Source organism: Carettochelys insculpta, chromosome 15 (assembly GCF_033958435.1).
Source record: "Carettochelys insculpta isolate YL-2023 chromosome 15, ASM3395843v1, whole genome shotgun sequence".
Taxonomy (NCBI): Eukaryota; Metazoa; Chordata; order Testudines; family Carettochelyidae; genus Carettochelys; species Carettochelys insculpta.
In genome coordinates this window covers 30705711-30719799 of record NC_134151.1, presented here as the reverse complement: position 1 = coordinate 30719799, position 14089 = coordinate 30705711, and the positions used below count along the sequence as shown (strand labels likewise).

The following is a 14089-nucleotide window of genomic DNA, read 5'->3' as shown; positions in this document are numbered from 1 at the left end:
TCAGGCATGGCACACTCCAATGCGCCCCCTAATTTTTGTCCATCCATGGGTGGAATGAATTTTGTTATGCGCACCAAGGCATGTGCAGTGTGCACCACCAATAGAAACACATGCTACCAGCTGTGGGAGGCTGTGTGTGCTCTGCTAAGCATCTTAATCTCTCCTGGGTGGCCTCCTGATCCCTCAGCTTTCAGGGGACACTGATACACAAGAGATGGTACCTGCTCTGAAGAGCATATAGTCTCAGTAAAAGGCAATATACAAGTGGATACCACAAAGATATGTGGAGAGAAGTCTTATTTGTTGCAATATGGATATACTTTAGCACAGACTTTTCTTCTAGTTACATCAGTTTTGGTGCAGAATGATGCTAATGAAGTTACTTACACTGGTGTAAGCTGAGAAGCTGCCTCTCTTTCTCTCTCTCTCTCTCTCTTTTTTACTCTTTTTGATGGCAGTTAAAACAAACATGGTTTGGTGTGCTGACGACGATACCTTATTTTTCTATTAATTTCAGCACCTGACCTGAGTAATCTGGATAACCTGGTCAGTATGATGAGCCTCATTGAAGACCGAGTCAATAGCTCGAGAAGGAGATATCGGAGGCATGCGACTGATGATGACTACAACATTGAAGTTCTGCTGGGAGTTGATGACTCGGTTGTACAGTTCCATGGAAAAGAACATGTACAGAAGTACCTTCTGACCCTGATGAACATCGTAAGTAACTTATTGTTATCTGCAATGAGGACTGAAAAATTAAATTACATTGGAGTAAATGTAGTTTGCTTTAACCATTTGAGTAAGGTGTGGTAGATCTTTCTCAGTACAGGGGACAACAAAAAAATCAGGCTACTTCTACATAAGTATTAAAAAAATAAAAAGGTTGCCAGAAATGGTATTCACAGTTGCTTCAAAATAAGCTTGTGGAGCATAGTCCATACTCCAGAGTCATGGAAGGAATATTTGGAATACTGGAACTAATATTAAAAAGCAGTCACCATGCTTTAGGATGTATGTCCCTTTACCCTATATTCCCTATAGATGAAGTAGATACAGGTTGAACCTCTCTTGTTCAGGACCCTTAGGACCTGACCGGTGCCAAACAAGAATTTGCTGGACCAGAGATGATTACTGTCTAGCACATTACCTACACTTTCACTTGTTTACTGGAGTCTTAGAAGACATTTAGGACTGGTTTAGAGCTAAATAACAGCACAGAACACTGAGAGCCAGGATTGATGGGACCATGGGAAACTAGGCCACACGCATAAATGGTCGTCCGCCTAACTAACCTCATGCCGGATTACAGATGTTGCTGGCCGCAAGAGTTCCGGACTAGAGAGGTTCTACTTGGAGTGGGCTTGTTTTTCACTACCAGACAGATTGACAGGGCAGTGATCAATTCAGTGGAGGTCAATTTATCTAATCTAGTAAAGACACAATAAATCGACTGCCCATTGTTCTTCTGTTAACTCCAGTACTTCACCTCAATGAGAAGCCCAAAATGAGTGGATGGGAGAGCATCTCCTGTCAACAAAGACACTGTGGCAAGTAGATCTAAGTATGTCAACTTCAGCTACGCTGTTCATATTGCTGAAGTTGACGAACTTAGACTGATTTGGTAGAAAACTTCTTAAAGTATTTCATGAGTCTTTTAATACCATGACAATCACCAAAACCATTGGACCAGTCTTTCTTCATTCTGCATTTAAATATTGACAGTAAGATACTTAGTCATCCAAAACTGATATAATTTTAGCTCCATTGTAAGCATGTCTGGGTTAGCTTAGTCAAACATGTAATCTTTTAGACCCTGTAAATATAATGGACCATAAATGCTGGAATGAGGGGCCTGGGAACTTTGGCCAAATCCCCTTACTTGACGTGGTTTCTATTTACAGTTTGATTCAATGGCTCTCTGCACCCCCATGATACAAATTGTTCCAGTACCCCAGTAATGGACTGGGTGTTGTGGTTGTGAAAAAAACAGACGCAGAATTTGACGGGTAGGGGTTTAGATTGACCTTTAGAGGCTGGATGTCTTGCTAGATTATTTTTGAGCACTTTGCAGAACGTGAAGGTTGAAATTTAGATGGAAGTCCAAAACACTGGGAACATTTCTGCCTGGAATTTAATTTTTAAAAATGTTAATTGATTGTCGTAGATTCATAAAATCATAGAACTGGAAGGGACCTTGAGGGGTCGTTAAGTGCAGTTCCCTGCACTCTCAGCAGGAAAAAGCACCATCTAGATCATTCCTGACAGGTGTTTGTTTAGCCTGCTTTTAAATATCTCCAGTGATGGAGATTCTACAACTTCCCTAGGCAACTTATTCCAATGTTTAACCACCCTGACAGTTGGGAAATTTTTCATAACATCCAACGTAAACTTCCTATGCTGCAGTTTAAACCCTTTGCATATTGTCCTATCATGAGAGGTTAAGGAGAATATTTTGTCCTCCCTCCTCTTTGTAACACCTTTTAGGTATTTGAAAGCTGTTGTCATGTCCCCTCTTAAGTCTTGTCTTTTCCAAACCAAACAAACCCAATTCTTTAACTCTTTCCTCAGAGGTCATGTTTTCTAGACCTTTAATCATTTTTGTTGTTCTTCTCTGGACTGTCTCCAGTTTCTCCACGTCTTTCCTGAAGTGCACTGTCCAGAACTGGAAACAATACTCCAGTTGAAGCCCAATTGGTCTAGAGTAGAGCAGAAGAATTACTTATGTCTTGCTTACAACACTCCTGTTAAGGCCTCCCAGTATGAGACTCTTTTCTCTGCATCAAATTTTAAATAGACTGTCCAGATATGTAACACTAACAAGGTCATCTGTAATTTTCAGACACCCCCAGTGTAGTTTTCCAGTGACATCATTGGACCTTCAACATCAGTCCCCCATAATGCAGTGTTTCTTTTTGTACGTCGTAGATGTTTAAGGGGCTGTCTATTCTGTTTTCTACTCTGATTTTGGTGGTCTTTAAGGGCTTGTCTACAATGCCACTTTACTGTGCTGCAACTTTCTCACTTAAGGGTGTGAAAAACTCCCCCTTGAGCAAAGCAAGTGATGGCGGTGTAAAGAACCAGTGTGAACAGGCTCCCAGCACCAGTAGTCCCTGCACACAAGTTTACTCAAGAGCTTGGCGCATTCAGAGTTATGAACGTGTGTTGTGTTAGTCTCCTCCGATAAGCTATAAAGCACAAGCAAAAGACCAATGTTAGTCTGATTAAGGTGTTTACTGTAAGACCACCAGATGATTGAAGATGTTGAAATCCAGGGCTTACAAAATGATCGGTGCAGCTGAATTCTCTGTGTTGAAATGATTCCTGAAGGTTAAATCCTTGTAATAACTCACCTCACCATAAACCTGGAAAGAAGGGACCCCAAACAAGGTTGTTTTTCCAGGCTCTGTTAGGTTACACTGTATGCAAAGGGCATTAGCAGAAGGTTGTCCTTAATTAACCTTTCCCTGTGAGGTTTGGTGGGGCCCAATGCCAACCCAAACAACGCAATGTTATTTTTCAAGCCCAGTGTAATGACTTATACAATAAATCTGTTTTATGAAGGCAAAAGTGACAGGTCAATGTCGACACCTAAAAATCCATAAAGGGAGGAAAAACGGGGGTTGGACTGTCTGTAATGGCCTGTACAGCTGTTCTGGTATTTGACTCCATAATTTGGAAATGAAGTTACAATCTGGCCATAACTGATGGTGATAAATGCCAGAGTTTTTTCATGTTGGGCTGCAGCCAGTCACAGCCTGGTTAAGCTGTGAGAGTTTCAGCAGAGAGCAGAAGGCGATTTGCCACCTCCTCGTCAGCCTTCAAACTTTTCCACATATCAAAGCTCTAGTCTTGGTCAGTTAGCACCTTGGTGCCTTCCCACAACATGGTTTAAGCCTCGGTCAGTGCCGTCTTTTCAGCAAAAACTGCAGTTTTCACTTTATTGAGCCCCTCTGGTAGCAGCCAAGTGTTCTCCTGTATACAACAGAGTGGTTTCTACCACGTAGGGCCTTGTCTTGCAAGGTGTGCTCTGTACCTCAGAAGACTGTGTCTAGAGCTGTGCCATCCAGAGGACAAGGTGGGATGGCCACTCCAGGGCCCCCATTCTTTTGGGGATCCCATAACAGCTGCCCCAACAGACCTATGGATGGAGGAGGAGGATTACCTGGGGCCACGGATTGCATGTGACAGTGATAGAAGTAGCAGGGATCTCCTTCCTCCCCGCCCCCATACTCACCATGCAGATGGAGGGAGCTGCAGCCTGCTCTGCTGCACTGCCCTGCTCTCCTGGCTGGCTGGGCCTAGCTTCCCCACAGTGGTGGGAAGTGTGGCAGAGCAGAGCAGGCTGCTGCTTCTGCCACCTGCATGGTGAGTGCAGTGGAGAAAGGTGACCCCTGCTGTTTCTACCATCTCCACACACCATAATCCACTTGCCCCATTGCTGGGGGATGGGATGGGGGGGGCGGGGTGGAGCAGGGGAGGGGTGGGACCTGGGGAGGCTAAGTTCTATTGGCTTACAGTTAGACAAAACCAACAAGAAGTCCTGTGGCACCTTATAGACTAACAGATATTTTGGAGCATAAGCTTTCATGGGCAAAGACCCACTTTGTCAGATGCAATTCTGATGAAGCGGGTCTTTGCGCATGAAAGCTTATGCTCCAAAATATCTGTTAGTCCATAAAGTGCCACAGGACTTCTTGTTGGTTTTGCGGATACAGACGGACACAGCTACCCTTCTGAGACTTGTCAGTTAGACGAAGGCTCTTACGGGTGAGAGTTTTAAAGGCGTTTGGGTGCCTACTCTTGTAAATAGGCCCCTATGGGATTTTCTGACAGGGCCAGGTGCCTAACTCTCATGAAGAGAAATCACTGGGATTTAGGTGCCTTGGGACCAGTGTACCCTGTACGCTGAGTGCTTTGTGCCCTCAGGCATCCCCAGCAAGCAGTATGTGTTTCTATTCTTGGTGCACATCCACACAGGCCTTGGTGCACATAACAAAATGTATTCTGTCCATGAATGGAAGAACTTAGAAGGAACGCTGCTTCAGACTTTAGAAAATCTCATTAAATTCCTATTTATATCCTTAAGTTCATAAATACCTTTGAAAATCTGACCGTTAATGGCTGTGGAATATGCAATCCTTTGCCTTTAATAAGACACACATTATATAGATATTGTATGTGAGAATTTAACTTTTGTAGCTTTGGATGATGGAAGATATTCTGCTACAAAACAGCAAGTCCCAAAGGATTGGAAAGGGCAGAAAAGTCATCATTTTTAACTGACAACTTGATGAAAGCCTGCAAAACCTGTCTGTTTCACACTATTGGAAAAGGTGATGACTGAACCCTTTGAAATAATGGTGTGCTGTATGGGCAGAATCACATTTGTTAAACTAGGTAACATTTTTAGAGGAAGAAGGTATTTTAGTAATACTTAGGGAACTGACCATGCATTTAAAAAAAGAGTAAAATAATTTATATCTGCAACTGTCCATTATTTCCAGTAATCTATTTCAACCCATACTCTTTTTAAGTTTGAGCTAATTCTTAACAATAGGTCTAATACTATGCACCCAGATTTAAGTTAACAGTCTGTGTTTTAAATGTGTGTATGGAAGTTAACTTATTGTTTGTTATTCCAAGAATCAGTGCTTTTGAATGGGGAATAATATGGCTTTTGAGGGTGCCTCAGGGTTTTGTTTTTTGTTTTATTTTGGTATTTGTGTTGCTAAATTTCAGCAAAAGTTGTGTGTGCAATTTGACATCCAACAGATCTATTGGGAAATGTTGTTTACTGTACTCTTAGAAATTTGGTGGCTTGCAGGAGTAATTTTCAACAGTATTAAGGCTACATTAGATGTACATTTCTTATTATTGTTAATGCCTAGTCTTTTCCCCTGGATATAATTAGTAGCTTATAGTGTTGAACGCACCACCTAAGATCAGATATGACCTACAGTTAAAAGCTGTGATGTCTAGAAGTTATTTTGGAATACTCATTCTCATCAGAAACAGCCTCTTCCATCTTGGAGTGTCTTTGATGCTCAGAGGCAGCTACTACCACGCTGAAAGGAAAGTTGGCATTGACCAGATATTGGTTCAATTTACCCCAGATCGAAATATGAGAACAAGCCACAAAGTTTCCATCCAGTTTTGAACTTTCACTAAGTACAGAGATTTTTCAGTCTTAATATAGGTACTATTAATTATGTTTATTATAGTAATATGAAGGGACCAGTTGAGAATGGGCCTTCATTGTGGTTGATCTTATGTAAATGAAGAGTAATGTCTGCTTCAAAGAGCTTATGTTCTAAATATGGGATTGTGGTTCAGGTCCATCACCATGTCAGACATGGCCTGGCCTAAGCCCCGTTCTAGGGTCTGAAATTTCTGATATAGAACTTCCTTGTTCGGTTGAAGAAGGAAGGTCTAAGGGCTTAGCAGAGCACAGCCCAACCTCACTGAAGCCTCCAGAAATTACAGCCGTGTGTATGCAAGTAAAGAAGAAGGCTGTTTCAGTGCTGGAGCAGTTGCCTGGGACTCAAATGACTCAGGTTCAATTTGCTACTTCACCGCACACTTTCCATATGACTTTGGGCAAGTCACTCAGACATAGTCTACACTAGACCTCACAGTCAACTGCAGATGCTCCATTCTAGCTACAGCAATTGCGCAGCTAGAATTGATGTAGCTGCAGTTGACTGTAAGGTCTGTCCTTACTGAGGGAGATCAATGGGAGCATTTATCCCGTCGATCTCCCTTACTCCTCATGAGAGCAAGGAGTAGAGGGGGTTGACTGCCGACCCCAGAGAGATTGATTTCATGTGTCTTTATCAAATGTGCAAAATCAAACCGCGGATGACCACCCCGAGTGGGTCAATCTCCCAATAAGTATAGCAAGTCACTCAGATAGAGGTTGGTACGCTTCCCCTATCTCCGAGGTGTGTGGGGGGAAAATACATTTAAAAACTGTAAAGCACTTGGGTATTGCAACAGTGGGACTCATTTAAATGCCTGAGATTTTTAAGGGTCAGTCCAGCAACTACAGCTTGCACTAGCAGGGTGTTTTCAGTTCCTCTTGCTAAAGAATAGGGGATGCCAGTGAGGCACACTGACTTCTGATATAGGGTTTCACACCATGCCCTATTAGCTTTCTGGAAGAGTGTTCTATGGCTGTGCCAAAAAGAGGAAACCTTAGCAGTGGAGTGGGAGCAGGTTACAGAGCCGTTTACCAAAAGACCTGTTCTCAGCAGCTTGTTGTGCAAGGATGTGATGGAGGGCTGAAAGCATGAAAAATTAGGATCAGATTCTGATGAACATCCAAACTTTTGAAGACTTTCCTGAACCTAAACTCTGATGTTCCTCTATGCCCCTTTGTCTAATACATGAACACCACGCTATCACCGTCTCAATAAAAATAATTAAGAGGATTACTTAACTGTGTTATACAGGTTGAACTTCTCTAATCCAGGACTTTCCCATCCAGCAGCATCTGTAATCCAGCATGATTTTAGTTAGCCACATGACCACTTATCATGAGTGTGACCAAGTTTCCCATGGTCCCCTAAAGTTTGTTTCCAGCCACCAGTCGTGGCTCTCAGTGTTCTGTGCTGTTATTTAGCTGAAATTTACTCCTAAATGGCTTGTCAGAGCCCAGTAAGCAGTGGAAGTGTTGGTAATGGGCTAGACAATATCGACCTCCTGTTGTCCGGCAGTGGTGAGGTCCACAGGGTGCCAGATGAGAGAGGTTCAACCTGTGCAGTGAATCCACTCTGCAATAAGACTTTGTGACAAGTACCTTGCTGTCATAATGCAAACTAGACTGCTTCAGTCTAGTAGTTTATGGGGTTTGGAGAAACATCTCAGTCCAGTGGTTTGTAGGCAAAAGCTGGAGTTCAAAGAAACAAAGCAAAACAAATTAGTCTTGCAGCCAGCAAAAAATCTCTGGCCTCTCTAAAGTTACTATCCAAGATCAGAGATATGGATCAACTAGTTTCTTGCCAAGCCAACACATTTGTGCTGTAGAATGTTTTTCATTTGGATCATAAGCTGCTAGTTTGGACTTAATTATATTCACTGTGCTCTCACACAAATCTAGGGTAAATCGAAATGCTAGCAGATTGTTTACATATAGAATGCCCGTTTCTTATCTCAGTTTTGCAATGTATATTGTCTCATGTTTCTAGCGTGTCCATCACTGCATATATGTAAGCACAATAGGGGGGCAACAGACTTGCCAAACCCCTGGGCAAGCAGGAGGACTGCTCCATGCTCCCAGAAGGGGCAGGGCCTCAGGTGGAAGGGGTGGGGCTGGGACAACCAGAAGCGGTTTACAAGTCCAGGGGTTCTGGCTCTCGCTATTGCTGTAGTAGCGGTGGTGGCCAGATGCCCAAGGCCCTTCTGACTCACTGAGCCCCAGGGCTATTGCCCCATTTACACCCGCCGCCAGGCCATGGGCCTGAGCACAATGGAAGATTATATTTTCAAGACATGTGGCGTGCACCTCTTCACACCTGAGTGCAGAATTTGACTCATAAGTTTTGTCTAGAATGTGAGCGCTCGTTGTTCCGCACGCCAATGAACAAAGTTTGCAGGAGTTCCCGGGGGGCGGGGGGGATATGAAAAAGTGTCATTTTGGTGATTAGAAAAGGGGGCTGGGGGTTCATGTGATTCATGGACTGTGCCCACCGACTTGCTTTGTGACTCCTGGAAAGAGTCATTCAATCTCATGGTCTCTTGGGGTCCCCCTCCAGGATGTGGGCATAATGCTGATGGTGCTGCTTGAAGAAAGAGCGTAGAACAAAAATGAGGCATTGTGGGAGGGGGCTTTGGGATCCCAAAGGCTCAAGTGGCCAGGCCCCCCGCCATAGCATCTGCTGGACATTAAAGAACTAAAACCAGATGTTATTGCTGTGCACAAAGAGGCAATACATTGATTGTCCCCCAGGCGCTCCAGGCCTGCTGTTGGCAGCAACTGTGCAGCCGAAAAGCCAGATGAGTCAGCTGCATCTGAGAGTCCTATAAGTGACTTGAGAGGCATTCTGATGTCCCACCTGTGGAAGAGCACGGAGTGGAAGGCATCTGCCCCACTGCAATTGATCCAGCACCAACAGAACTGCCAATGTGGGGAAGGGGAAGGGGAGGTCCATGGGGGCAGTTGCCCTGGGGTCTGACTATTCCAAAGGACCCAGGGTTCCTGGCCACTGCTAGCAGCAGCAGCCGCAACTGGAGCCATTGGCTATTTAAATCTGCAGTGGAGCCGCAGGTGGGGCTCTGCAAGTGGCGCTAAGGACTGGCTGGGGGAGCAGTGCAATTCGGGTGCAGTGCAGCCCCCCGCTTCACCCCAGCCACCTGATCCACCACCCCTTCCAGGGACCTGGCGCTCCCCTGCCACCTTGCCCATGAGCCCAGCATTTCTGTCGACCTCCTCAAGCAGTGACATCTTTAAATCATGATTTGAGGACTATAATATCTCAGCCAGAGGTTAGGGCTCTGTTACGGGAGGAGCTGGGTGAGATTCTGTGGCCAGCCATGTGCAGGAGGTCTGACTAGTTATCATGATGGTTCCTTCTGACCCTGTAGTCTGAGTCTGTCTGACACCTTCCCCTCGGGCCTCTGCCAAGTGCCCACGAGATGATGGGTGCAGAAAGCTTCAGCATTAGGAGGTTTTTGCATCAATACTTTTCAGTGATCATAAAAGATGTTGGTGTGGACTGGACAGATCAACAGTGAGTTAAACTGAGGGGCAAGGAGGGAGATTCGTAGGGCCCAGAGCTCCTGGCTCCACTACTGTGGCAGTCAAAGCCATGGGCTCCTTTGAATTGTCACCCAGTGCACTTCTCCATGTGGCTTTGAGGGTGCGGGGCATGCTGTAGTCTGGGCGGTGCCAAGGGCTCACTGCCCAAGTTCCTGCCCCTTCTGTCCAAGGCCCCGCCCTTTCCAGGGGGGTGGAGCCACCCCACATATACACACTTTGCCCTAGGACCCGTAGTGGCTGTTGGCCCCGCTTGATACAACAAAGGGCATGTTCACAGCTCAGTATGAAATGGTTAATACCACTACAGTCCCATTGTTCATAGAATCATAGAACAACAGAGCTGGAAGAGACCTAAAAAAAGCCATCGAGTCCAGCCCCCTGCTCTAAGCAGGACCAAACCCATCAAATCAGCCCTGCCAGGGCTTTGTCAAGGCGAGACTTAAACACCTCCAGGGATGGAGACTCCACTACTTCCCTGGGTAGACCATTCCAATGCTTCACCACCCTCCTAGTGAAAAAGTCTTTCCTAGTGTTCAACCTGGACCTTTCCAACTACAACTTGAGACCACTGTTCTGTGTTCTGCCATCTGTGACCACTGTGAACAGCCTCTCTCCAGCCTCTTTGCAGCCTCCCTTCGGTAAGTTGAAGGCTGTTATCAAGTCCCCCCTCAGTCTTCTCTTCTGCAGACTAAACAGTCCCAATTCCCTCAACCTTTCTTCATAAGTCATATGCTCCAGTCCCCTAATTATTTGTTTATTGCATGACTGTGGTTACCACAGGATTCCTTGAGATTCCTCTGAAATGAGAAGCAGTAATGTTTAATAAAGCAGGTTGTCCATTGCCTAGCAAGCATTAATAAAGATGCTGTACCAGGAAATTTCTTACGACTACATAAATGAGTCCACCTGTGACTTTTTCCTGACTGCTGTTGCTTTTATTAAGGGTGGCCCAATACAGAAAAGAACACTCACCATTTCCTGCAATTCCTGCCAAATTTCTCTGCAGGTAACTTACCTCTCATAACACTTGCAAAAGTGAAGAGCTATTATTATTATTTGTAGCCCTGGTCATGACTGGGCAGGCACTTTAAAAACACATTGTTTCTTAAACCTAATGCACTCAAAGCATAATGCATCCCTCTCGGCTAGGCTTACCATGCCTCCAGGTTTTCCTAGGCATTTCCTCTTACCCTCTGTCTGGGCAGATTTTTCAGATTAAAGGATATGTCCAGGATTTTTGTGAAGATGAAGTAGCAGGTCAGAAAGAGCTGGGTCCAGATCCCAGTGGCTCTTTCCCTGCATCCACAGCTGCTGGATTCTGCCCACCTAAGCCCAGCCTCCGAGGACTCAGGAGAGAGAGGCAGGAGGCACTGGATGGCTGGTTCTGCATCCCTGGGCCAGTGATAGGATGCACCCCACCTCAAGAATGAAGCCTTCCAGTATGCCCCAGGTACCCTTCCCAATATGCATATAGACCTCAGCACCTCTCAGATACCCTCACTCCCTCCAATTACCCCCTCTGATATCCCCCAAATGTCCCTTTCAGTTCCGTCCAACTGTATCCCCTCCAGCAATGTATGAAAGAGAGTAACTGTAACAGCTGCATAACTTGTTTGCATTGTACTTGGTTACAGAGTCAGGTTCAGGTTTGCTTAGCAGAAGCTGAAAAATGTGTGTCAAGGGAGGAAAGAAATTCCGATGCAAAAATAAACACAGCCAATATATCTGCTATAATGCACCAGCTTGTGTCAGCTTAACTTTAAAGAAGAACATTCCTTATCCCCAGTACAAAACACAAGGTTTGTATTTAGATGGAACTGCATAGTTTTTAATTAAAACACCATGAGAATAAATGAGGGAATTAAATTACATGGGGGAAAAAGGGTCTGTGGTTCACAATGGGTTTGTCAGAACCCCAAAATGCCTTGCCAAACCTTGGACTCTTTTAGCTTCCCCCAGCCCTACTAGTCATCTTCTGTAAATGCTGAATCACCATGTGACATCTCATGAGATTTAATGCAAAGTCTGCCCTTCCCAGCGTGCAGGAGCTGCAGTTCTGAGAGCTCTGCTTTCCCTGTGCACCAGCATAACATTAGAATATGACCCTCGCTGACTGAAGGACAAACAGAAAGCTCAGTTCTGAGAGCTCATACAATAGTATAAACCAGGGTATCATCATTGAAGTAACTGGAGTTACATTGGCTGAATAATTAGGATGGTGTCAGAATCAGGGCGTTACTTGTTACTTAGACATACTTTAATTTTTGGCGTTTTTTTTTTTGTTTGGTCTTTTGTCTCTGCATAACTATACATTGAAGCAAACAGATTTGCTTACAATGCAGAAGTTGTATGTTTGAGGAAAGACCTGAACCACATATCTGAAGCTTTAAAATTCCATAATTCTATGAGCAATTTTCTGTTTCAAAGTGTAATTCTCAGACACATTTGAGCACATCCATTCCAGAGCTCAGTCACTTAGATCTCCTCTCTTCAACAGCACTTTGAAACAAACAGATGCCATTCACATCACACATTTGAAATAAGTGTGAATCTATTTCAGAGTGTTGTCATATGCTTCCTCCTCCACCCCCATTTTAAATAACCAGGGAAATGCAAGGCAAAAGTATTATTAATAGTAGAACTAGTCAGAAAATTTACTGCCAGAATATTTTTGCCACTGGAAAATGCCATTTTGTCAAATTTTCTATGGTAAGGGTTAGGGTTAAGGGTTAGGTTTAGGGTGAGGGAGAAGGTTGGTGGGAATGTGTCAATTTTGATGAAATTTTGTTTAAACAAGGCATGGTGACCTTATCAGAATGGAGCAATTTAATACTTTACTGGGAAACATCTGATAGTTTTGACATTTATATTCCATTTTAAATTATTATATAATATTTAAAAATCAAACTCTGACTCTCAGTCCATTTCCTAGAGCAGCATTATAAAGCCCTACTTTGCACAGTGCCAGTTTCGCCCAGTGACAGAAACTTAGCCTACACTACACGTGTACTACATGTGTACACTGCCAGATAAATTCAATTTTATTAAATTCAGTTTTCTAATGCTGGGTTTTATAAATTCAATTTTGAGTATCCTCACTTCCCCACAAAGTCCACACACAGTGGAGTTAGTGCTGCCACACTGAATGGCCAAATGTTGACTGTTGCAGCAGTGTATTGTGGGAACTTATCCCACAGTTCCCTCAGCCCCGCATTCTGCACCCTGCTGCACCCCCTCCACTGGAAGTGCTCACCCTACTGCCTGGTTCCTGGGTCCCTGAAGCTTGGGGGAGCTGGGAAACTGACCAGTGCTGCTGTGCCTGGCTCACAGGAGCCAGGAGCCAGGGCATAGCAGGGAACCAGGTGGAGCAGTGTCAGTTAGTTTCCCAGCTCCCTGCCACTTGCAGGAGCCAAGAAACTGACCAGCCCTGGTGCACTGGTCAGTTTCCTGGCTCCTCCAGTGGCAGGAATGTGGGAACCAAGTGCAGCAGTGTCAGTCAGCCTTTGGAGGCTAATGAATTCAATTCAAAGGCATGGCACTTCCATACTAGCCTTCATACAAACTTTTAAATTCAAATGTAATGCTACACCCAGCTGGTTTCAACGATATTATGATATCGATATTAGTGCTCCCTAAACTGAGCTAATGGTATTTACAGTAAAGACAGTCACTTGGGACAATCAAGCTAACTGCCTTAAATTCAAATTAATCCACTAGTTTAGATGAAACCAGAGAGTCCTGCTCTCAAAGGTGGAGTATTGCATTGCAGCTAGATCAATCCCCAGATGGGAAGTTAAGATTCAGGGCTTTGATTTGGCCCTGTGTCTCAGGCAGAAAACCCATTACCAGTTTTGCCCTACAGATACTAAGGAACCTTTACAATGTTTCTGCTTTTCTATTCAAATATGTTTATTAGAAGTCAATTGAGTGAACTGTGTAACAATGTTTGAGTGCCATTCTGTCAACATTTCTCTGCCAAGTTTTAATTTGCCATGTACTAATGATACAGTTGCTGCATTGTTTCACTATTGTTAAAGAGGCTGAGGTTAAGTACTGAAGGCTAATGGGAAAGAAGCATGTAAAAATTGGGTGAGGCATGTCACACTTATCTCCTAAACACAGGTTTTGTTCGGTTTTTAGTTTATGTATATTTAAGTTACTGAAAATTTGAGCTCATTATCAATGAAGCATATATTCAGATCCCAGTGCACACAGAATCAGGCAAATTAGCATCTCTGCATCACTGTGATAATATACTTGAATGTGTTGGGCATCTAGTGAAGAACACAATGAAATGTCCTTGTCCGTACAAAACTTTCCTTTAAATAT

At 44.1% G+C, this 14089-nt stretch overlaps 1 protein-coding gene across 1 annotated transcript in view; it reads left to right on the top strand.

The window, feature by feature from the left end:
• ADAMTS2 (ADAM metallopeptidase with thrombospondin type 1 motif 2) overlaps nt 1-14089 on the top strand; it is a 293292-nt gene that overhangs the window by 188707 nt on the left and 90496 nt on the right. The window contains exon 4 of the mRNA XM_075009479.1: nt 518-720. Within this exon, the coding sequence (XP_074865580.1) occupies nt 518-720 (203 nt within the window). The remainder of the gene's footprint in view (nt 1-517; nt 721-14089) is intronic.